Below are 26,152 nucleotides of genomic sequence, written 5' to 3' on the forward strand. Positions count from 1 at the left end.
TAACTTAAGTGAGCGAGTCATATAGTCGCTCTCTAGCTTCGGTTTTGTTGTTATTTATGTACGTGTTATTAATGTACCTGCAGCTTCCAGAGGAAGTCGAGGCGAGCAGTGGACTCCACCTGCTGGCCGTGCAAGTAGAGAGCCAGAACAAAAACGGTCAGGATTACAGGGGTCATGACCTTGAGGGATACCTTGGACACATTCTCCAGGCTGAGGAGGGAAAGAGTCGTGGATGAGTCATTGCATTGCTGTGAAACAATAAATGAAGCCCAACACACATGTTAACGAGCAAGTCAAAATCACTCACCACTGTTCTGCGGTTTCATTGAAACTAGGCCTGAATATGGACAAGAGAAATTTGCGTCAATAAACCACACGAGTCGATGAAATTAGACAGAAGAAAATAAAGTAACACAACTTACTGTTGTTCGGAATCATTATTTGATAATTTCCTGCAGGGGAAGGAAGAAGAAAAATGGCTCTTAGCATGACATAGTAGGTCTTGTACGATCTGAACTTTATCGTAATGCACAACCCAAATCATAGTAAGCAGACGCAGGAGTTGTTATCTAAAATGCTTATTCTTTGAAGGTCACATGTGGGCTGGAGGCAACAAACTATTCAGATTGTTCTTTACATGGGGAGGACTGTGTGAATGAGTTTATCAGAGTGGTGCCGGCAGGGGACTCACAAGTTGTTGGCTCTGACCAGCAGGTCTGCGTTGTCAAACAGGGCCACCTGAGGCCACTCTACCAGCAGGAGGTAAGTGAGCTGGATGAGCAGCATCAGAGCCAGCTTCCCTATGCTGCTGATGTGGAGGAACACAGAGCAGGCCAGCAGGGTCAGCAACACGCTGTAGCTGAAATACTGCAGGAGAGATGCACCCGTGAGGGCGGAGGAATGTAAGGTGAATATTCAAACATCACACTCAAAAAGCCAATCATGAATGCACAGGCACGCACATCTGTGTATATGTGTGTGAGAACACGCAGATAAGAGTTAACGCTAACAGACGTGTATGCTTAAATGTCATGCTTTGGGACTGACCTCGGGGAAATGGCAGGGCATGGCCTGGCTGGAGCAGAGAGTCAAGCCGTCCTCCGCTGCCTTGGTCAGGTTGTGCAGCAGGCAGAGAGTCACTGATGTGTTTAGCTCGTCTTCTATGCAGTTCTCCAGTTTCTCTCTGCTGCAGGAAAACTGGCAGGAGAGAAAGAAAGAGTCTGTCACTGTCAGGCATTCAAACTAAAATACCTGTGATGATTTCATTTGTTTGTGTCGATAAAGCCTGATAACGGCAAATTTCCAAACCACATGGCTTTTTCGGATTATTGGTTATAAATCTCACAGCCCTTGGACCATTCATTAAGCAATAAGCAAACACTATAACTAGGTGTTTTCATCCATGTAATGTCTGTCATGTAATTTTGCCAGATAATTTAGGTATGTCTTCAGTCACATACCTCAGTACTGTACTCTTTAATACAATACAATGCAGTAGTCAAACAAAGAGTTAAAAACATGGGGAGACTGATAAACACCAAGTAGCAGAGAATTACAGGAAAAACCTACTGAATAAGTCCTTTTGGAATTTTAAATTTGCCAGTCAGATGTTGGAGCTTAAGGCTGAGCAGCCAATCACAGGCTGGAACAACCCTGGAGGCCTCCAATCAAACAAGTGGATCGGCACAGCATGAAAAGCAACAGCTACAAGGTGCAAAGCCACTGTCCACAGAGAGTGATACACATCTACAATCAGCCCTGATGTTTCAAAGTAAATGTGCAAAAAGTATTTTATATACAGTATACAAACATCTTCACTGAACTGTGGCCACAGCAGCTTCTGTGGGAGACGCTGACATTTAAAAAGTAGATTAATTAAAAATGAAAAGTTTTCAATATTGATAAACTGTCCCATTTATAATTGTTCTTAAAACAGTTTTACAGACCACAACATTTGTAACGTGTCCTACAGTAAATCGGCATTGAGCATCTTTTCTTCCACACATGCACAAACTGTGTGGAAAATCTGTCTTTGTACTGTGAGTAAACATGGAAGTAATACGATGGTTAAAAATAGACTTGATTTCTACAACTCCATCTGTCAAAGGCACAGACTATGATTAATTGCAGCTGTTATTATAGCATCCCCTTAGGCATATTGGTCTAATTTTAAAAAGGAAATTGCAAGATGGTGCAGAATATGTTCAAAATCAAATGTAGAAAATCTTGTTCATCAACATCTGAGATGAAGTGTATGATGGTATTAATGGGACAAGAAGACAAATGAAACACAGGCAGATACATGGCTCGTTCCATAATGTGCGGGACATCTTGATGCAACTAGTTACGAGTCACAATGCTTTATAAAAATGACAGCTTTAGTCCCTACCATATTAGCAAAAGAGGAGATGAAGAGGAGGAGGATGGTTAAGACGCCAACCAGTGTGCTGTTTGCACGTGACTGGACTATCTTCTTGGTTACAGTCTGCAAGGCAGCCGGGAAGACCTTGAATGCAGGCAGCAGGGACAAGATCAGATAAGAAAAGTTAATACCATTAGTGGTGCGGGCTGAAGACATACAGATAATGACTCGTATCTGAAGAGCAATCATATGAGTGATGAAGGCCTCTGTTTCTTACTTTGATGCAGGAGTAGATGGCACAGATGAAGAGGATGTTGGTGAGGATGATGAAGATGCTGATGTAAAGACCTAGCATAAGAGTTGTCCTGCGGAAGAGAAAGAAAACAAGCTCATTAGGATGTATAGTTCTCATTAACTCCTCATTAACAAATCAAGAACACATTTCCTATCCACAATTCACTGGGAAATCAGGAAAAGCATAATGGAGGAACTACTTACCTCGGGAAAATGATGATCTGAATGAAACAGATGCAGCAGAAAACAAGGAGCGTGCAGGCCACGTATCCTCCGAAGCGATCATCAACCTTTTTGGAGTACTGAAAATAGGATATCAAGGAGAACTTTTCAATTCTGGTTACGCCACAGCGAGTTTTGGTGAATTGCAAACAACCTTGCGTCTAGGACCAACCTTTTTCTCGAGGTCAGGTGTCTGAAAAGTGAGCAGAAACTTCTTGACGTGATCTTTCCGCAGCTGGTCAATGCTGCGCGCGTCAATGGCCCGTCCAAGAAACTCATCCACCTCATCCTCGGGGTTCAGGGCCTCCTGAGTGCAGCGGCTGAGAGAGAGACAGAACAATAGGTCACTGCGGTGTGTGTGTGTGTTTGGGTCTGTGCGGTGATGTGTGTGTGTGTGTGTGCGTGTCTGTGTGAGGAAGTTAGCCTGTTCTGTCTGTTCTCATCTGACTGTATAAAACCAACAGTGTGCTCTGAAGTTCAACAACCACACTGACAGTCTGCCAGTCAACCATAAATAACAAAAGCCGCCCTAATAACAAAAAGTGTGGACAAAACACTCACTTGTCTTTGCTGGATGCTTCGTCGATGCCCTGAGAAAAACAAAAACAGAGAGAGTGAGATGACGAGAGCAAAAAGAGGAGACGGTGCAGGAAAGAGATCGAGGGAAAGGGGGAGATTATCATGTAGCCATAGTGCAACTGAAAAATAGACAGAGACACAGACATCTGCACAGCTAATCCCTGAGAGCCAGACTGATGTTTTAATTAATGCTCAGAGGCTTCAAATTACACCCTCTCTGCCCCTAGGGCTCAGACCCTGAGATGGACAGCACAAAAGGAAAAAGAGAGGGAAAGAATGTAGGAAGGACGAGGAAATGAGACTTGTAGCATAAAGAGAGGGAGGAAGTAATAGAGAGTGAGTGAGAAAGGAAATATCCGCAGCTGCAGCCTCGTCAGACTAGTTTCAGTAGAACACAATCAGCTGAGAATCCCTGGGAGCCCTGCTCCTGTTTGTTCAGATCAATACTTCCTCCCACAGCACCACTGACTGATTTAAGCTTTTCCATAAAGGTAGTACTGTACATATCTGTCACACTCAAAGTTATACTTACAGAAAATCGTATTGATTCAAGGTAAAAGTATTTTAAAAGAAACAACATTGTGGAACTTCACCATAGACTGTAGAGATGATCAACAACTTCCCCAAATAAGCCTTATTATCTTTATCTCACTTTAGTGGCTGGCTGCGGTATAGTTCATTAACCTCTCCCATGTTAGTGAATGGGACATGGACCAAACTAAAAAGTCAACGTACATGTTAAATATATTTTTCTCAAGGGTGGATTCTGTCAGTTTAGGTAGTTTTTATCACAATGATGAGAAAGCTAACAGATATAAACAAAACTGACCAAAAGGAGCAATGCCAGAGGACATTGTGGGAATAGTGCGAATAATATTGTGGGAATAATAGTGCGATGCTCATGGGACCTTGGGAAGAAATTTAGACAAAAGCAGAACATTTTGAGAGGAGAAATTAAGATCTGGTAAGAAACTACAGCCATCTATATGATGTTACTTCACCCAGGCAAAGGCACAATCAGCCTCTTTTGCCTCTTTCTTAAGAGGTACATTATCAGTCACGACTCTGCGTCTAGTGGATGTATTTCTTTTAAACCATGACAACGTAAAATATTCATGGTAATACGTGGGCAGTGATGGTTACGTGGTTTGACATTGATTCCTCTCTAGTAAAGTAAAGGCAGCATGAATAATATTTGGAGTTACTTGAGTAACCAAACACAAAGTATAGCTGAGGCTCATGGGAACGTTATTTGTTTTCATGTAATTTAGCAAAAAATCAAATGAATGGACAAACCATAATTTTGACATGGTCATGAAGCTGGAGGAAATGCAACAGGATCCCCAAAGTTATTACAATTCATCCTGAGAGAGGCATGAATGTCAGGACCAAATTCCATGGCATCCATTCAACAGTTGTTGAAATATTTCCATGTGGACTGAATGAGCGACTGGGATTTGCCAACCCTTTGGTTATGCCGATGGCGTGACTAAAAAGGCAATTTTACCCTTGACCATCTAAGAGGAATATCTACCATTCGCTACTTTCAGACATAATTAGAAAGGATATTTCTGATTTGACTTTAGAGAGTGGAGACACAGGGAATAGGATCTCGACAAGAGGAACAGGTGCCCGGCGCTGAGCTACGTGCTCCCTGAGTGTGTCTCACCATCTGCCTGAAGGCTTTGGGCTCCTTGGGTCTGGAGAAGGATCTGTCAGGCACCCAGCGTGGCATCAGTCCCTCAGCAGAATTTGCACGTGCTCTCTGCATCTTGGCCATCAGGGCTTTCTCCTCTTTCTGGAAATGAAGAGAATACCCGCCAGGGCAGATGCTTTGACAAAAAGGGCCTTCTATGCCTGGTGACAAGCCATTACACTGTGTGTGTGAAATACAGCATCAGTATGGCTGTGAAGTTCTGAAGAGGACTCAAGGCCATGTGTGTGTGTGTGTGTGTGTGTGTGTGTGTGTGTGTGTGTGTGTGTGTGTGTGTGTGTGTGTGTGTGTGTGTGTGTGTTTGACCGTGCACTTACCCGCTTTTGGCTGCAGCCCATCACCAAGAAGGTTTCAATGGTGTGATCCTTCAGGTAAGTATTCCTCTCTTCTCCAAATCCGGGCTCCACTTCGTAGTCCCCGTTCAGATACTGCAGTGTGGCGTTGGTGATGTGGATACGCCTACACGCAAACAAACACAAACACACAACGTGTCAGAAATGAGCTGGCCAATAGGAGCCTCTGTCCTTATAGCGTCAAAAGAAGTAGGAGGGACTTACCCGGCCTTGCCTCCGGCTTCCATTTGGTTAGCGAGCGTCACGTCATTGGACCAGACATCAAATTGCCACTTGCGCAGGCCCAGCACCCCGCAGTGAACACGACCGCTGTGGATGCCCACCCGCATGTTCACATTAACGCCTGTCACCTCTCTCACCAGCCTGCAGATGCACACACACACACACACACACACGTGCTTATGTTAAAAAACGAGTGTCACCTTCATACCCTGTGTGAAAATAATTTAGAGTTCGGTTCAATGTCAGTGCATGAACGTGAGGGTGTGCATTCCGGTTTTGAGTGTGTGAGTCTTTGTGTTTCTGTGCATTAAGCCTGCTGCACTCTAGAGGATTTCCAACAATTTCAAAAACTTGGGAGACCACATACATAATGACAGATTAAACCAATTTCTAATCTTGTAAACTTCAGAACGCACACAGTAGACGATTTGGCCACTGCGTAAGACCACACACTTGCCGTTCGCTTGTTAGGAAACGATTTCACGGTGGCAATTCCAGAGACTTGGAATCTCACAGAAACTCTCCAGATTCTTCTTCTTCTTCTTCAGTTTCTTATATGTCGGATTGCGATTTCTTTTTAGGTGCATTACTGCCACCTTCTGAACTGTGTGGAAAATGTGCGTGATTGAACGTGACTTCAGTAGAAAGACAAACAACAGATCATTTTGATATTTATGATCCCAGATTGTAAGTCTCCAACTTAATCAGAAGCATTAGGATTATGTTCTAAACCCCTTACACTTCAGGATTATTTGGGCAGATAATCGACCCCAACTGACCTCCAGTCGGGAACACGATTGTCGGAAGGGAGCAAATCGGGTCTAAAATCGGCCCGATTATCCTCCAGTGTGCAGCAGCCCTTAGTGTGTGTGTCTGTTGTGACTCACGAGATGGCTTCGATCATGTCTACTCCCATCTCCACACAGCAGTGGGCGTGGTCAGCCCGGGGCTCAGGCAGCCCTGACACACAGTAGTAACAGTCCCCGAGGATTTTAATGCGCAGGCAGTGGTTCTCCTGGAGAGCAGGGACACACACAAACACACACACGCACACACACACACACACACACACATGTAAAATGTTAGGCCCTCAATTCCAGCTAATACACACCATACTCCTGTCAGATATAGAGCCTTTTGTGCATAATTTAGATGAGTCATCGGTCTCAGCGTAGTCTAATTAATGCGTTACACAATGCTAAAGTAGCCCCCCCCCCGGACCCCCCTCGACTAGTACATCATGTTGGCTTTGTCATACTAACACTGAGGGCTACAGACTGCACGGTTACATAAGCGGTTCAAAGTTCTGCTGTGGAGAATGGTGGCGGCAGGTGTCAGCGCTCACCGAGGCCAGCTTGTCGAAGCGGGCGAACAGCTCGTTCAGCGTCATGACCAGCTCCTGGGCCGTGCACTGAGACGCCAGGCTGGTGAAGCCCTCGATGTCTGCAAACAGTATGCTGTGAGGAGGAGGTGATGAGGGAGGGAGAGGGTGAGGGAGAGAAAGAAAAGAAAAGAAAAAGACAAAGGAGACAGAGAATGAGTTCAATCAATAGAGTATGGAGTTGGTTTGCATGGTCTAGCGCCTCTCTCTCTCTCCTCACTGTCCAATTGCCATGTGAGCAGGGGAGAGGGAAAGAGAGAGAGAGAGAGAGAGAGAGAGAGAGAGAGAGGGAAAGAGAGAGAGAGAGGCAGACATTTGTTCAGCTCTAGCTCTCATCATCTAGGCCAATGTAGGTCATCTCCTCCAGCCCGTCCCTCTGAGAACGCCAGCCACCGGCCCCCTGTCTGCATGCCTCTCATCGCTAACTTTTGATAGTAATGAAAAGCGAGAATAAACAACACCCTGGACACTGAGTTCCAGTTGAAGGCTACAGATGGCGCTGTGGATCCCAGGAGGGAGAGATGGCCCTTAATTACAGCAGAGTCTGCATCTCCCACCTAAACCAACACTCCAGGCGATAATGCAACTGATAAGCTTTTAAGGGTCAGTTCACCAAATTTACATATATTCACATGTTTCACTTGAGCCGATATATGTAGTGGCAGTAGATTCGGTTTTGTTAGCTCTTTTTTCATGGATTACATTGGGACCATGTTTTACTGTTGAAATTGTGAAACAAAAAACTAGTAGTAGTAGCCAATACATTGATTTTGGAGGAGATGATGTTTGCAGTCACTTAAACACCTAAACTACCTGAAGGGAAAGATACGGTCAGCTATGGGAAAAGTTATTTTTTTCCCTTTTTTGCATTCTTAGAATACAGTTAAAAAGTCAAGAATAAAGTCAAACTAAATCAGAGGACATATTTTTCCGCCTTCGGGCACAAAGGAAGGATAAATTCAACTCAGTTGTTCGTCAACATTAGAGTGACAGAAAAACTATGTGAGCCTGTTCTACAATTTTTTTTCCCCAGTCTCTTATCGTAACCATGTCAAAAAATAGGCCTGTTATACAAACATTGGTGACACAAGCTAACCTCCGACAGAACCAGAAAACATGAATAAATGACGTTTTTACATAAAATAGCTTCTATCAATTTCGGAGTGAGAGCTGGTTTAAATCTTGTGTTGCATTTGGATAATGGGTTGTTCCTGTAAGTTTACACCCGCCTAGAGCTGCGGCGCTGCAACGGATTGTTCCACTAAGTGCATCACCTGCACCTATTTGGGTCACCTCTAACAAGAGATCTCCGCCGCAGCCTTGTTTCATTGTCCCCTACCACTGCAGTCTGAAAAGCACCGGCTGTGCTTGATGATAGGCTAACGGATGGAAAGTTTCACTGATTCCCACTCTGGGGCTGAAATCCAGTGGTGAGGACTGAGACAGTGGGCCAGCAAACTTGAGGTCTGCCTCCTACCATTTGCTACAGAAAACCCAGCAGTGTGCCCAAGTCAATATCCTTACAGCAGCCGGAGCTGTCAGTGTCAATGAACAACAACATGCATAATACATGCTGTCAGGGAAATAGCTGTTGGAGTGACTCTGAAACTGACACATCAGCCCGTTGAACAAGGTCAAAGTTACTGGTGCTGGAGCCGTGGCAGCAAAGTACACAAGTTCTCTGACACTGTCACAAGTGTGTTTGTGTAGACGCATGTATGTGTATTTATCTGTGTTTACCTAACGTTGTCGTGTTTTTGGATGTAGATCTTGTGGAACATCATATCTTCCTTCTTGGCATTGATATCAGCCTTCATCTCCATGGCAACGTGCCTTGGCAGTACTGACAGCAGTAGGCGCTCCTGAGAGAGTGTGTGAGACAGAGAATAAACAGGGAGAGAGAGAAATTAAAAGAAAGACAGTGCGAGTGCCCATTCATTTTCATGAGTTTCCACCGTTAGAAAGCTCAATGAGTCACCCTGCCTTGTTGGCATGTGCGTGGGAACGTGTTAGTCAAATAGAAAGGAGTGGAGATACATGTTATACTCCAGAACATATTGTTGACCTCGAAAATGAAGCAAACAAATCAGACTGGAAGATGGAGACACCCATTGGTTGCTCTTTTGCATTTCTCTGCGTTTCCAACAGGATGCCAAACAGGGATTCCGCCCTCGTCTATTTGCTTGAACATTCATGGTGTCCCTGCACATGTAGGTCTTTGCATATGTGCGCGCATGCGTGTAGCCAACCTGCTGCTGGTTTTCCCTCTGCAGGTGCAGTCTAGCCTGGATGTATCCTCTCGTCTCCTGGAAGGCTTGTCTCTGGGAGACCTCCGCTGGGTAGTGGGTACAGATCCCGATCATGTTCGTGCACAGGAAGATCAGCACGTTGGCACTGACCTGAAAACAGACACACACACGACAGAAAGTGTGAAAAGGGAGGAACAAAAGACACAAAGTATGCATATGTCACATCATAAGAATACTGTGAACTCTTTCTGATCTGGATGAGGTCACTAAACCAAAATGATAACACTCTATGTCATAGGATTTACTGCAAGGAGAAAAATTCCTCAAACATCTGAGGGGCCATTAGATGTGATCTGGTTAGAGATGATGACCGTGGCCTCGTGGTTGCTCAGCAAGATGACATTCTTCTCATGTCGCGCTCAGAAACAGCATGCAGACAGCAAGCCCAGAGGGTGTGATGCATGACTTGAGACATGTGAGGACTCCGCTTATAATTCTAGTTGAGTTGAAAGTTTATATTGTCCATGCAGTGTGTATGGAATGCAGTCCAAATTAAAAACAGGACACATTCATCAAGCTTGTCAAAGGGAGACTTCTATTTTGGGAGCTAAAAACAGATGAGATTTGAATTAGACAATGAGTTGCAGAGGCATCCTAGCGTAGTAGCTCCCTCTGTATGCCTAGAGGAGGGAGCTATGTTGGTTGAACAATGAGGCTCTGAGAAAGCAAACGCACAAACTGTACAAACGCATTTTCTGTGGCTTAAGTAAATTAAGTTTAGATATAGTGTGCAGTTAGTTTTTTCCGGGGTCATCAACCCTGAAAGCATTCCTTCGTGCTGCTTCGTGTGTGTGCCTGCGTGTTTCTGGATGTGTGTGGTAAGCCAGTGTGTAAGGCTGTTAGCGATTGCTCTTCTCTCTCGTCCACAGCCAAGACCGAGCATCAGAAATGTATCCTTTAGCTCTGGGCTTCCCCTCCGCTCCGAAACAAACAGGCTCGCACAGAAACACACACACAGACACACACATACACGCACGTCCTCTCTATGTTCAGAAACACACTCCAGCCTGGGAAAGTCACTTGACCCATGACCAGAGAATTGAGTGTACAAAGAGTGTTTCCTCTGAAGATGATATCATCAATAATGAGGAAAAACATGCAGGCAAGGCACACACACACACACACACACACACACACACACACACACTGTCTCAATAACAACATCTTGACTAAGCTGGAGGACTTGGAAAATCTCATCACTAGCATCAGTATTTCTGAGCCAGATATGTTGCCAGTCCAGTGTGTGTCTGTGTTTGTAATTTATGATTAGAAAGAAAGACACAACTGAAGATGTCTATCTGCATGCGTGCATTTTTTTCTCGCATGCCTTTGTCGAATCAAAATGTGAATAATTAGGCCGAATACAATGAGACACACATTCATATAAAACTCCCCATGAAAACACCAACTTGTAGAGGGAGGGTGGGCTGTTTACCACCATTCTGAGATGAGGTTTATACTGTATACAAGGAACCTGTCCTCTGTTGTCACAACAAGACGGAGACAATCTACAATGACCTGTGCTTGAAACAGAACACCAGCTCCCCACAGGACAGTGGCAGGCAAATTCCTTTCTCCGTTCGGGGAGTTATTTCCTATGCCACCGAAAACAAATGGCCAATCTGGATTAGAGGCAGAGCGGTGAGAAAATAAACACACTGATGTTTTGCAGGTGCAGAACAGCCCCGTCTCCTAATGTGCCTGATATAGATTCAGCACAACAACAGCATTATTCAGGAACAAACAAGAGAGCATTCCAAACTCTCCTGTCACTCATTTTTATTTCGGTTGGATACAGATGCAGCCACGTTCCTTCAAACAGGTTTTCAGGAAAGCCCAAGAAGCACTTTGATGCAGGATGAGAGAGAATGGCTGATGCAATCTGTCCGTCAACTTTCAATGATTCAGATCAAACCTGTCAGGGGGTGTGAGGCATCTCATCATCAGGCTACTGAAGAACATCCACTCATGTTGTTCACATGAGTGGCTGAGCAGTCGTTCCTTTAAGTGCAACGTTGAATTTTTGCCGCGCTGTCGCTCAAGTGTAGTGATTAGTCTATTGTGTTTATAAATCACTAACAGGCCGGAGCTGCCTGATAAGCCCAGCGTCGTAATGTTACACACCACCAACGGAGACCTGACACTCCAGTTCTGGAATGGCACAGATAGGACCTGCCCGTTTTAATCCCGAGCAGATGGCTCCGAACACAGTGAGCCAGATAACTAAGTTAAGTGGTCTGTTCTCAGATACAGGGCCACCTGCAGTTCCCAAGACCCCGCTTGGCTACAAGAGCAGAATCCAATTTAGGTTCAGACGAGTTCGCTTCCCGTGTGAGCGCGCTGAGATTTCGTTAAGACATTCCTGTCAAGTTGATTTTGAGCATTTAGAATGGGTTTAAACGAAGGAGGTCCCACGTTTGGGTTTTTCGTGTATTGTGCAGAACTGTAAAACCAACAAAAAGGCAGTGACAACAGGTGTGCACATTCAACGAACCATTATCTATAGTGATAATCCTTTGAGGGTTGCGACAACATGACAGGATGCCAGCGTATTACACGACCAGCATACGGAGAGAAACAACCATTCTCTCTCACCTTCACACCTACGGTCAATCTAGAGTTTCACATCATCTCGTGTTTGGGCTGTAGGAGGAAACCCACGTCAATACGAGAAAAAACATGCAAACTCCACACAGAAAGACCCTGACCAAACTGGGATTTGAACCGGGAACCTTCTTGCTGTGAGGCATGCTAACCACTGCACCAAGGATGCACATGTTGTTGCAAATGTATTGAAACTGCTATGAAAAGCATCCAAACATCAGCAGGTTCAGCACATTCAGGTTCAGCTTTGTCAGAGCTTATTTTTGACGACAGCTCAATATAACAGCTTGATAGCTCAGAATAAGTGTAACTCATGTGTGCATGGGGATATATGATGAACAAAGCTTGTGTTAATGCACAAGTTATATGCTTAGTCACCGCACCGACTGCAGATTAGAGGCAGGAGTATTCATAATGGCTTTTGAATAAATCGGTGTATACGTGTGTGTGTGTGTGCGTGGACCGGCAGCTCTTTCATCTTTAAGCTTGTTGGGTCTGTTGCTGCACTTTTATCACCCAGACCTGAAAATTCATGGCCGCTCTGACACTCCCCTCTCCAAATAGCGATGTGGTGCAAAAAGAGCAGGAGCAGTTTCTCATAATTAGCTCAGTGCCATTCTCTTAATAACCATTAAGCTGGACTTAGACCGTCTTCCATTGATGTCTCCGCCATGAGGACTCTGACGGCAGGCGTTTGGCACTCTAAGACGAGCCTCTCTCAACATTCACTTGAACAGGAACCTCTTGGCAGTGAAGTTAAAAGGAGTCCAAACATTGGCTTATAAGGTGCGGCCCCGGCAAGGTGCTTTATAAAGCAAGGCAAACGGATAGCATGTTAAATAACGAGTGAAGGAGGAGATGGAAAAGATTTTTGCTTGGCAAACACACAGCAAATCCATTTCATCTTTAATAATATCCCACTGGACAACTTCCTCACACACAAGCATGCTGGAATGTACATATGCACAGCATCAAGGTCATTATCAATTCATGCAGAGGCCAAACCTACGCCACAGACAGCCGATAGGTTCTATTGATTATAACCTTCGCCGAGGAGATTATCTTTTCCTCTGCGTCTATTTGTTTGTCTGTCTGTCTGTTAGCAGGATTTCACAAAAGCTGACATATTATCACAAACCTTGGTGGAAGAATGTGGTATGTGTCAGAAAAGAAACCATTAACCCATTTTACATGCAGATCTGAATCAGGGGCAAGATCCAGAAATTGTTCTCACTTTCTTTAACTTTGCAAGATGGGGAGATCAGGCATGTTCAGATCTTGTGATTTTAATTGTGGTTTAATAAGGGTAAAAGTTTTATAGATAACTATGGAAGCCATGTCTGTCATCGACATGGTCACATGGAGATGAATCTGTTACTAATATTAACTCCAATGACAAAACACTGAGAGAAGTTAAGCTAAGAGCTCATAACCACAGACATACTGTCGCTTATTGAATAAAAAATAATTGTTCAGGTAATCAATGATCAGATTTATCCCGGACTATCTGCAAAGGTCTGTAATGAAAAATAACTTCAGCTATCTCTCCAACACTGAGCTCCACTAAAGCTGAAGTTTAAACTTGTGAAGGCAAGAGAGCTACATCCCATAAGACAACACTCGGGCTCTGGGGACTAATGACATGGGGGCTGCTCTGCAGCACATGACCTTTGATAGGCATCTGGAGCTTTGAAATGTCTTCCAGAGATGGAAGTCAAATCCCAGTCACACACTGCTGATCATAGCCTGAAAAGAAAACATGTGGTACCAGAGTGGTAAAAATAGGCAATTTGTTGCACTAGTCATGATCTACTGGAGGGTTACATTAACGTATAATCACTGACATACGTCAGAAGCTATTCGTTATAAAGATAGATGTTGCAGAGGGGTGCGGGGTGCTGTCTGTGCCATCTTGGGCCTCTGCCATCTGGAATCAGAGCTTTGTTTTTGTCATGGCTCGGGCCAAACCAAAATTGGTCTCAGGCGACCAGCGAGGCCACGGAGTAATCTTTGTGAAATGCAGAGGCGAATTCCGCAAAAGCTAAATAGAGCCGGACCCAGGCCGCACATCTGTCAGGAAAACAGATCCTGAATTAATACTCGCACATACAAGTTGTCCAAACATGAGAAAAATCTCCCAGCGATCTTGGAATTACGGACTAAAACAAACTGGGACCACCAGCTAAAAATGACCCACTCTAATTTAACCAACACATCTTTCCTGAATCCAAAGATCATAATGCTCATTTAACCTCCAACTTCAATATCTTGACCTTCAATTTGTTCTCAGTAGACTGTTACAATAACAAACACTGTATTGCTCAGATACAGAGAAAAACATCCGGCAACAGAGGACTACAGTGGAGAACGACTCGAAACTAGACAACAATATTTTTCATGTGATTATTTTTGTAGTCTCACTAATTCTTGTTGACAAGACATTCACTAAAACAAAACAGGAGGATTATTATTATCATAACATGAACCCACATTGTATCTGTCTTATTACTGACTTATTACAGCCTCACTTCATTTGGCTGAATTATACCATTTAGCATCTTGGGCTTAGGTCTGCTCCACGACATTTATGATTTCCTACTCTTTGCCAACGTTTCCTGTCTCTGTAAACTTGTGAAGCGGCAACACAATGATCTTCCATAAAAACGGTGGAGTGCTTCTTCTTTCTTTAGGATTGGAAATAAAGCAAATTTCCATTTACTGAGAAATAAATTGGTTTGAAAAAGGCACAAATCAGTATAATAACTGTGCATCATTATATCCTAAGGCAAATCTTCCTGTCTTGACCAAAAATTCATTCATTCAGATTATTATCTTCGTTGAAAGATAACACAATAAACTGATAATCAATGAATTGCTTTAGCTCTATTTCCCTCCTCTTAGTGCCCCAACAGCATAAGTAACAGCAGCAGCAAGTGGTGTGTTTGCTCCGTCATCCCTATGTCCTCATTTGAATTATCACTCCACATTTTACAAATTAATCAATACCTATCGGTATTAAATTTACAGTTGTAATAGCTGATCATTCAAGGCTGCTGTGAGAAGCCCGCCCGCGAGGATACGTTTGTCAGTGGTCTTGGCTGCTCAGTGGTCAGGGGTCAGTGTTTGGCTGGACAGAGGGAGGGAGAGGGGGAGGGAGAGTGGGAGGGATCAGGCCTGGACACGGCGTTCTCCTCCCAGCTGTGTACTCGCTCACTCTTCACTTCCTGCCCTCTCACACCATCGCAGGCACAGCTGCAATTACAGCGCCGCGTCTACCAGCACACAAGATTTGGTTAATTAACCAACCAGCCAAACCCATCCACTCCCCCGCTGGCTCTTCCCACTGATTCGAAACTACGTGAGGGAGTCCAGACCTTGAACTGTGTGACTGTGAGCTAAACCTCCAGGAATTCCAATTTCAGCTGCTTTTGCCTCCATCTCCTTTTAAGCACAACGTACAGCCCGGCGCCAAGGCCACCATCTCACACTGACAGAGATTGATGAAACACAACTTTTAGTCTTTCAATTCTGAGAAAGAGAATTAAAAAAAAAAGGGAGGGCTTTGAACTGCATTAAATGAGATGAACAAGTGTGTGCGGACCAGATGTTGAAGCTCTAATAATATATTATATTTACACACAAGCTTGGTTTCACTGTCCAGTTATATAAAAACATTCACTCCACAGTTTCAGTCACTGTCCTGCCTTGTTCCGTCTCCCAACCGCTCACAATATTGACTTTTACTATAACGCATACAGATCAATACTGGGACGAGAACAACAGGTTATAGTTTAAACAGTGGAAACACGAGAGGAGTTTGGTGACTGAAGTTTGCGTGTGTGCATCTAACACGTCCCGCTCCCGGGGCCAACTTCATGAAACGATTGTGAGGACTGATCCATCGACCGCATTTCATGGGAGTGGAGTAGAGTTTCAACACATGGTCTGCCATTGTATAGGTGACCTCGTATATATGATGTCCCGATCATCCCTGCTCAGCCCTCGGGGACTATACACACCAAAACAAAGATTCTTGTGAAATTACATCATGGGACCGGAGTCTTGTTATTTTATCTGACATCACTCAATGAAAATGTGAAAAAGACTGTGAGACACAAATGCTCGCTGATTTAAACGGAGCAGCTTAAAATGGTCTAAACTTGATTCATCAGGATGATCTGCTCTTTCTATATAATAACCTGGTCATATGAGCTGAATAGCAAATTAAAGACAGTCTTCTTCTCACAATGCATTGTGATACCGACGTGCAGGGGAGGTGTACATTTCAATGGCAGGAAGTCATTCCCTATTTTTACACGGATAGTACACATGTTTGTTAATGAGCTTCACCCCGACAGTGCATTCTTAACTCAGCCCAACATATGTGGTGGCTGTCTGAACATTGTAATTGTAACTGGAATAGCAGGGTAACAAGAGATTTGGCTAGTGTGACTGTGACCTCTGACAGAGGGCCATTCACCTTCCTGTCACCAGCCCTGGGTCACGGTGCAGTGGGCTCAGCAGGGATCCAGAGTAACACTAACTTCAAAAGCCCCGGGGCTTGCGTGCCAGACAGATCAACATTTAACGCTGCTAATGGATTCCTAATATATATCTCTTGGACGTCTGCCACGGCAATGCAGCCTTAAATCCCTGTATTTACTTTTGAGGAGACCCAAGTTGTTAGTAAACCACGAGCTGTTGTTAGAAGCATGCACTTCCTCATCCCCGACTCGCACAGCTATTATTAGCCAGGCTATTATTTCCCTTATCATTGACTGTATTTTAAGAGCAATATTTCGCTTATCGCAAATCCTAATTGCTCCCACCCATGGTGGTGGAAGTTATCCGGGTTTGTATCATTGCCTCTGGTTGTAATACAATAAGTGGATGAGTCACGAGCGCTCTCCCTTTCTGTGTGAGGATGAGGTTGGGAGCAGAGGGGAGAGCTTTTGTTTGAGCCAATACATTGTTTGGCACCCACAGCACCTGATGATGGGTTCTCACCATTTGATAGCAGTAAAGTGAGCTGCTGAGATCCATGCATTTCACGCACACAGACACAGATCACACACACCACCAGTCCATGTGCATATGCAGCTGTATATACAGGTCCATTAAAACAAGTACGGGAGAGAGTCATTTTTTTTTTAAAGTTGGCACCAAATACATGAGGAGATCCTCAAGTGTTTGCTTCTCTTGTACATTAAGAAAATATCACTGGCGATATGAAATAAAATAATTATTCTACTGTATTTTTGTTACAGTAACAAACGAGCTGGGAGAAGAGAGGCTATTAGGTCTAAACATCACTGTGAGTATCAGACACAGCTGTTGTCATACTTTCCAGAAAACATCATAAATAATTGCATAAAGGTCAATGGAGCTTGTGGCTGCTTCATGTTTTTCTTATGTAACACCAGTGTTCTGGCCTAAATGCATTATGCACGCTACAGTCATGCTGGTGACATTTCATTGATTGGTATCTTTTTTCACCAGCGTTAAGCAGAGGGATCAGTATGTTTCCACTCGTCCCGGGTTCGTTGACCCCATAACAATCAGCCAACGGAACAGGTTTTTCCTCTCGTGCTGGATCAGCACATAACAACAAAAGCACAGACTGGATGTACCTTCGAGACTTCCCTCTCTTCTTGACCTGCCTGTCAATAGCTTCTCTTCACAGCACTCCCGTTGGGATGTGGTTATCCAAATATACCCTGCATGCTGCACACAAGAGAATAACTTTTGTTTGGTTCCTTGTTAAGCCACGTATGACATCTTGCATGCCGGTTAGATATGAATGCTTAGAACTAAACAATGGCTCAGTAAGTCACACAATCCCCCTCAGGAGACATAGGCGTATGGCCTCACAGCTGTTCATACTTAAGTTATGAAAATACAAATATCAAAGCAAAACGTCTGTGCACGACACCAAATGCCAATCATGTAGTTAAAGCTACATGTCGCCTCATTTACACGCAAGAGTGAGCGACATGACAATAACTCAAGGGACAGGTGGTCTCCTGTGGTGAAGTCCCAGATCAGTCTGTTTTAGACTGTCTGTGTCTGTGTGTGTGAGAGAGAGAGAGAGAGATGTGTCCGACTAAGTCCGAGTGCTCGGAGCCATGAGCTGAAGCCATGACGCATGGTGACTGGTCCAAAGTACACAAAGTACATGAGGATGTTATCTACTTTGGACTCTTTCAAATCTGGAGTTTGGGTGAATCTCTTACATGGTAAAGAGATGTGCATTTACCTCCGCCAAGGTCCGACAGTCAAGCCACACCGAATTACACACACTTATATCGGTTCCCTCAATATGCCTGAATTTATTTCATCAAGGTCACTGAATTATCAAGAAATCAAGGAAAATGTTCAAATACACATCAAAAGGTTGGAGAATGTGAAAACAAAAACCCTGATCCTAGATAGGTTCTTCCCTGACTCAGACCACGAGGTTTCTGTGGAAATCTGTCCAGTAGTTTATCTACTCGTGCCAAATGCAAACATAAACTCCTTAGGCGAGGCAATAAACATCAAATACACTTATCTGAGGAGCAGCCATTAGGATTATTGCATGTTTTCACTAAAGGCCACAAACAAAATGTCATGAAACTACTCAAACACAAACTGCTGGCTCTTTGTGATACATACACAGTGAAGATCTGATATTAGGTAATTCAGAGTCGCTGCCAAGCACAAATGTCATAAAAGCAAACACAACAACAAACACTGATGTCATTATAAGAACTTTGGTAGGTTCTGGGAGGAATTGTGCAACTTCCCAGTAAGCACTAGTGAGGACAAGGAAGTAACGAATCTTCCCCTCTGTTGAGTACATGTTTTAAGGGTTGGAGAGAAATCATGCCTTGCAAATAGGCTTCAGACCAATTGATTATTTATAATATAACAACAATTTATTTATTTACTTATTTTGTCTAGAGCCTCTAACCTTTATGTCAAAAAAGTTTGCTTCTTGAGTTTATAGGCAACTTTGTGTATCATATTTTACTCTGAAAGCTAAAGTGGTAAAATACACTGACAAATCAACAGTTGATGGCTTGTTACATATACATATTTCATAGTCTGTACTAATGATTTAAAATTGTGTATCTTTATGACATGCTGATAAAAGGAGTTTTTTACTTAGACAAAAGAAAATTATTACCACCAGATTTTCTGTTTCAATTAATTTCATCAAGAAAGTTTCAGGTAGATAATTTAGTAGGAGACCCATGTTTCGTGTGTCGTTTTTTACCACGTTGAGAATAAGAAGTAAAGACCAAGAGACGCAAGCAAGTTCATGTTGATTTTATCTGCAAAGCAAACTTTAAAACAAATCTTGAGTGCAGCTGCTCCTTTGAGGGTCGTATAAGTGGCTGGAGCAGGTCCCACTGTCGAAAGTCACCCTGACAGTCTATTACAGGTATCTATTACACATACAGACAAAACAAACATGCACGCTCACTTTCACAACTACGGAGAATTTAGAGTCACATGTTGACCTGACCTGCATTTCTCTGGACTGTACAGCTGCTTACAGACATGCACCGAACTCCGGATATTGTCCTGAAGTTATTTTACCACTTTACGAAGGGGTTGTAACGTGGAATGCAAATGCCCAAGTCAGTTGCTCCCGACATTCCATAACTTTTTTTTAGGCAGCCGCCTGGTAAATCATAAAGAGAATGTACGATTGCAGGTGAAAATACAGCTGGAGGTTGTCAGGAGAATTCACCGCCGGCAACTGGGATTTTTGATGATGTTTCTTACACTTGACAGACACAACACTGTAAGAAACTAAAATAATTTAAATATCTTGAAATTGATGGATGAAAAAGAGGTGCCATACATAAAAAAGATGCAGAAGAAGATGTCAACTTGGAAAGACAATAAGATTCAAGAGCTTTTGAATCTTTGAACCCATTTTCCTGTTGCTGATAGAGCGTCTAGCCTTACCACTAGATGTCACTAAATTCTACACACTTAACCGTTAATATGTGAAAGGCATGGTCAGGAGAAAATACGGATCCAATTGTCCTGTCAGTTTCGGAGTTCATGTCTGAGGATATTTAAGGAGGGAGCTGGAATAACTGCAGGAAACTCATGCAGGCACAGAAAAGCATATGCTGAACCAGGGTTTGGACTCAGATGGACAAAGCTTGTCGTTAATTTCTTGCTATGTCTACTTGATATGATGCCAACCCTACAGCAAAACATTTCAGTCCAAATCGTCTGTATCATCTCTCTCTTTTAAATCTTGGCAGCGGATGCCACCTGTGAGATTGACTTAGATCCTTCTGTATCCCCTTTTCTGCAGGATAGTGGAGGCACTGGGAGTTACACCTTCATCTCTCTGCAGTTGTCTGAGGACGCCGCTTCAGAGCAGAGCGGTGAAAGATGGAGATCTGAAGAAACAATCCCTGTGAGTATTGGGAGCTCAATCTCAGTCTGTAATAAAGGCCACTCGATCTGCGAGGGATTCTGCGAGAAAGGATTTGCGACTCAGAGGAGGAAAAAAAGGGGTGAAAAGTGGAAAGAGGATAAATAAGAGAGAAGAGACTGGCAGCTCTTTTCCAGCTGGGTGCTTCAGTCCAGCATGGTTTCACACTCTCCGTCCGCGGCCGTGCCCTTGTCACCACTGTAACCAGGGGCTGTGACAGACTGAATGAAGTCCCTCTGCCTTCAAACACGTGTGAGTAGCTCAAAGCCAGACTGAGAGACACCTGTTGAGACTGGGAGCGGACTGAATGACACACTGTGTGGTTCCTTTCTTGATGGTGAAAAAAACAATCAGTTTTTCATTTAAAAACACTTCTGAAGTGCCCGTTATTTAACCTGCCTGTATGGAACGGGGCCTGTGGTGATGGGTTGCAGGCTTTCTTTCTGAAAGTGTAGAAGTGCAGTAATTGGGCAAGTAAAGACCAGCTGCCGGACTCAGTTGGCAAAATCCTGGTGCTGCACAAAGAGCTTTTCAACTGTTTATTCATAGTTCAGTGAAGCTCAAGGAAGATCGCTGAACCCTGAGTTGGAGATTATATTGTTGTTGCTGTTGTTGTGAACGCGCCTGTTGTTGTGATTGACAACCTCACTTGCGATGATGAGTCCCAGCCGTCGCTCCTTCAGAGCGCCTGTCGAGTGTTCATTTCTACATCAAATGTATTACATGTCCAAATCGAAAAGTTCCTTGGGCCGGCACATGCCAAGTGTGAAGCTGATATGATGAGCGGTTCTTCAGATATGTGAGCCACATATAGACAGAAAGAGATTTCTTAAATTATTTAATAGAAGATGATGGTCGTGATTGGGTTGAAACCAGAATCAAACCACAAGCTGATGCCCCAGTCCTTCATCTCTTACATGATTCGTGCTGTTCGGGGTTTTGTACCCTCATGGTTGAATGCACTTATTGTCAGTCGCTTTGGATAAATGATATGTAATGTAATGCAATCTCTATCAAAAGCCCAAGAGAGACAGCCACTAACCCATGTCCCACCATTGATTGTTCAGAGTGCTGGAACGCACAGTTGAAGGGTCTGGACCCTCGGGCAGGGCGGCAGTCCACCATCACTAGACCAATGCAACAACCAACCACATGCAGCCAACAGTCCAGCGTGCCTATAGTCGCCCCGTCTCGTCTGGGGCATGGGCACTTCACACACAAGCTCACCGGACCTGTAGAGTTATGTCAATATTGCCTTAATCAGAGCGGATCCACATTCATCTGGTTGCTTAACAGCGAAACCAATAACATGTTTCTACACAGACCAACAGTTCAAGCCACATGTGTGAGTTACATGTCTGTATTCATTGTTTGACCATGCATCAAGTTGTTAAGGATATAGCAAAGTCTCTGAGAAAATATGACACTAAAATCCCTCATTAACATGCAGGAATAAAATTCTTAGAAATTATTTCTCGCCACAGCTCTTCAGGGCAGGGTGACCTATGGCCCCAGCTAAATGGCAGTGAAATTGCAGGACACATGCTTACAATAGAATTAATCAGGTGCAATTCATTCTTATCATTGATCTTCTACATAGTCAGGTGTAAAAACATTCACATGGCTTTGTTCTATTCAAGAGGCCCAGTAAGTCAGTGTGAATGTGAGTCAGCATGCACGACACCAGGACCCTGAAACTGAACCAGCTAAATTGAATTCATTGTGACTGTTTCGTGTCAACATGTCCTCTGTGGAAGATGGTGTTTAACATGTCGCTGCTTCCTGCTTATCACATATCACGATTTTCTCTAGTTCTCAGCTGAGCATATTATCAACAAATATAATAATCGGTTAATCCTTAAAGTATTTAGATTAATTGCCTAAATCAAGGAGGTTATGTGATTTAATGGTCCTTCTTTTAGTTAGCAGAATTACACAAAAACTGAAAGGATTACCACGAAATTCAGTGGGAGGATGTTTTGTGGGTCAGAACAGAACCAATTCAATTTAGGTACAGATCAGAATCAGGGAGCAGATCCATTACCTTTTTAACCTTTCAATAACATTTGGAGATGGGGTTGCTTTTGAACATTTTCATTGATTTCTTAGATAAATAATGTATCCGGATGAAACCAAATTTGACTTGTTTAGGGGAATAATATTTAAGAGTGTGTGCAATCATTTCAATCTGGTTTTATAAGGGGACTCTAAGGACATTCTAACTGTTTTTAAATGTATCTTACTGTTTTAGAGGTTAAGCTGGTTCTGATATAATGTATTTGTGCCCATATGTACATCTAAATAGTACAGTATCATAAACTGCACATAAGAGAATCACTGAGTAACTTACACACACATACAAACACGAGAGAAAAAACAGACAAACATAATGAATAGATATTTCCAGTGAGTTGGGAGCTGAAGCCATTACGTCTAATTCTGTTAATATTTTTTTCCCATATAGCTTCCAATATGAAGAAGTAATCGTCCTGTTTTCCTTCAAATCCATTGCACAATCCGAGTATCCCACCCCACCCTGTTTCATTTGACTACAATAGCCCCCTTGTTTTAGAGAGCTGAGGCATGAATGGCACCATGCTACATTATCATGATATTCCTCCACAATGCAGCTAAATGGGCTCATTCAACCCAGATGACCTTCCGCAAACCCCAACAGAGTTGCCAATAGCTGCCCTACAGCACAAAACATGGGCTCATTAAAAATCTCATTTGAAAAGCTGCCCGAGATCTACAGCACCATCTACTTTTAGTACAGCACCTTTGACATGGAAAAGTGGTTGAGGAGTCTGCACAATGTTTGTCCTATATCGATGGGGACAGAAAGTAGGGCGTTGCCACTGGTGAATACAGTAACAACATTGTGCTCAATTGTATGGTGAAAATAGTGGGCCCTGACAAGCACGAGTCTGGGATATCTGAATTGTTTTCTCATAAATACATCACCACTTGAACTATCACAGATGGTTGGACATTCATTTCCAACAAGCATTCTGAAAGGCATGACAAAAAGAAACCTGTTCATCATTTTGAATCATGCACTTGTTATGCATGTGTGAAAAACTGTTATAGAACAGACTCACATTTAATCCATCTCGAAACAATACTCAAATGCATTTTTTTGTAAGAGAGTCACTGGTCACTCTTAGTCCTGTTCATGCTCGCTGTTAGAAATCTCATCTTAATGTGACTTAACTGTGATGGGGCAGCATGTCCAAAGTCCTTATTTAGTCAAAAAATGTATTGTAAAGAAAACATCTAAGGCTCGACCAGTCTGAATTTCACAAATCAATCTTTACATTTTTGACCCATTACATTCCTGATACTAATTCTGATTGCTGGGCTTTGGGTGTCAGCAGATACAGAGGACAGATCCAACTATTGAGGGAAATTAACGCTAAAATCTCAAGATTTTGTATCCGATCACTAGATAAATTTGCATACTGGAAATGCCCGACCCAATATTTGTGGCAGGATCGGAGGCATTTCTGATGCTCTTATTGTTATTAAAACATCCCTACTCAAATTAATTTCTTTATCGGGAATTTGTACCAAAAAATTCCCGAAAAATTCATCACTATCCTCTTGATTTTTCCCAACTCAGACTGCATTTCTATGCCAGCATTGAAAAACCTTTCATACTGAGGAATAGTGTACATACCACTATGTGAATATTGTATTAAGATAGACTTCAACAAAATATGAACCTACCCTCTAGAAAGTGATAAAGTGTGAATAAAAGGTGCCTTCGGTTTCATTATTTGTCCACTGACAGAGGTTTTTCAAAGCATTTAGCTAACCATCCCTTTAATACCCCTGGTTTTGGGGGCAGTGTTGCAAATCGGTCAACAGGAATTCTTCGTGGCAATATTGGATTTTCTGCATCAGTGTGATGAAGCAGATTAATCGGGTGTTAAATGCACAAAAACAGTCAGCTGTTCACATTTTTTTCCTTTTTTCTATCTCTAACTGTTTTCTCACTGAGTATAAAATGTCAGAAATGTGGAAAATAACCATCACAATTTCACACAGTCCAAAATGACGCCTTCACCACGGCTTGTTTTGTCACGACAGCCCAAAACCAGAGAGATTCCATTTAGAAATTTATAAATTAGAAAAATAACCTCTTATTAAATAATGACTTACATAGTTGCGTATACATTTTCTATCAATTCATTATTGCATGGAGTCTCTTGTGTGTGTAAACATAGCTGTACCTTGATGGAGGAATATCCAGTATATCTTTTTTCTTCACAGACCTGATAATTCTGAATCATGCTTTCACTCACCTGTTTGAAAATGTACTTGTCCTCTTGGTTGAGCTGCCAGGCGGTGACTACATGTATGGTGGACAGCACTGCTCCGCTGAGCACGGCAGCTCTCATTCTGACTGGCAGCAGTGTGTATATAATGTAGATGAAGAAGACCGTCCACCAGATGCCCTCTGAGGCACTGCGGGGATACATCTTCAGCACCCCAAGAACCTGCACCACAATCAGCACGCCGATCACCAGGTAGCTCACAATCCACATGTAGTCCTGATGGAAGCCATTGCGGTTGCACACCACCATCATGGCCAAGAAGAGCGCCATGGCCAAACAGAGTACTGAGACATAGGCCTCATCTGGAATCGTGCTGATGCAGTGGAAGGCGAGCATGACCCCACACACCACCACCAGGACCCCCATCAGCATGGTCAGGGAGCTCTGGTTGAGCCTGAAGAAGTAGCGCTGGTAAAGGCGCTCCAGTTTGCTGGACTGAAACTTCTTGGATTGGAAAACCCACGCAAACCGCATCCAGCAGTCCAAGGCGCTCATCGTGTTGCAGCTTCCCTCGGCTAGTTCCCCTGATTCCTCCTCTTTCCTTCCCTTCAGCTCGCCATCTTCGAAGCAAAGGTCCACCGACTTTAGACCCAGATCCCCACCGCCACCCATCCTTTTCCCATAGTGGTCCTCCTGCCAGCCACAGCGCAGGCCAAAGTTGCCCCCGCTGGTGCCCGCTCCACAGTGGTAATGCTGAGGGGCCACATTAGAAGGCTCCAGGTCCTCAGGGTCCCTCAGGCAGCTCATGTAGCGCGGGTTGCACAGGGATGAGCTGTCCTTCCTCTTTTTGCCGTTGCGCTCTCCCCATGCTGTCTTTCGATCGTCCACCCTGCCTACAAAGAGGCCCCTGGCCCACGACATCCTGCGCAAAACACACAAGCACAAACACATTTTAGGACAGTTAGTCTGAATATCCTGCAAGTTAAATGGCAGTTTTAGAGAGATTTTCAAGGATCCTCTCACCTGTGTGGGCTTTACTGTGAGTAGCAACACTTTGCTCTTTGGCCAGGCCACTTTTATCCCAGCGAGCACACACCATAGAGCTCGAACTGGCCAGAGGCATCAGAGGTGTGTCTGCGTTTGAGCCAGCCTTAGTTTGGACAAACTGTCAGCGTGTCAGCCCTACACACCGCCGAGCGCCTCTAAAGACCTTCTGTTCTCCTGTGAAAACACACAAACAATACACATGATGTTGTTTGGCTAACATTGCCTGGGGATCAAGATCTTATGGATTATACACATCAAGGAAAACAAACATTTGGGTTATCTATTGATCTTATGTCCTAGAATAGACTATTACAGAACATTCACATGGCGGCCATTTTCCTC

The 26,152-nt window shown here is 43.5% G+C and overlaps 1 protein-coding gene across 1 annotated transcript in view; it reads right to left on the reverse strand.

Annotated features, from left to right (window-relative positions):
• The window catches only part of LOC133004584 (adenylate cyclase type 6-like), a 34,237-nt gene that overhangs the window by 4,594 nt on the left and 3,491 nt on the right, over positions 1-26,152 (reverse strand). Inside the window, exons 2-20 of the mRNA XM_061074053.1 lie at positions 25,787-25,984; positions 24,791-25,685; positions 9,377-9,526; positions 8,868-8,989; positions 7,092-7,203; positions 6,634-6,761; positions 5,729-5,887; positions 5,489-5,630; positions 5,127-5,255; positions 3,440-3,468; positions 3,051-3,198; positions 2,861-2,958; positions 2,640-2,727; positions 2,390-2,506; positions 1,048-1,197; positions 692-867; positions 423-452; positions 308-337; positions 78-210 (exon numbers count right to left, since the gene is read on the reverse strand). Of these exons, the coding sequence (XP_060930036.1) occupies positions 78-210; positions 308-337; positions 423-452; positions 692-867; positions 1,048-1,197; positions 2,390-2,506; positions 2,640-2,727; positions 2,861-2,958; positions 3,051-3,198; positions 3,440-3,468; positions 5,127-5,255; positions 5,489-5,630; positions 5,729-5,887; positions 6,634-6,761; positions 7,092-7,203; positions 8,868-8,989; positions 9,377-9,526; positions 24,791-25,684 (2,835 nt within the window). The 5' untranslated portion in view covers position 25,685; positions 25,787-25,984. The remainder of the gene's footprint in view (positions 1-77; positions 211-307; positions 338-422; positions 453-691; positions 868-1,047; positions 1,198-2,389; positions 2,507-2,639; positions 2,728-2,860; positions 2,959-3,050; positions 3,199-3,439; positions 3,469-5,126; positions 5,256-5,488; positions 5,631-5,728; positions 5,888-6,633; positions 6,762-7,091; positions 7,204-8,867; positions 8,990-9,376; positions 9,527-24,790; positions 25,686-25,786; positions 25,985-26,152) is intronic.

This window comes from Limanda limanda, chromosome 7, assembly GCF_963576545.1.
Source record: "Limanda limanda chromosome 7, fLimLim1.1, whole genome shotgun sequence".
In the NCBI taxonomy this organism is placed as follows: Eukaryota; Metazoa; Chordata; class Actinopteri; order Pleuronectiformes; family Pleuronectidae; genus Limanda; species Limanda limanda.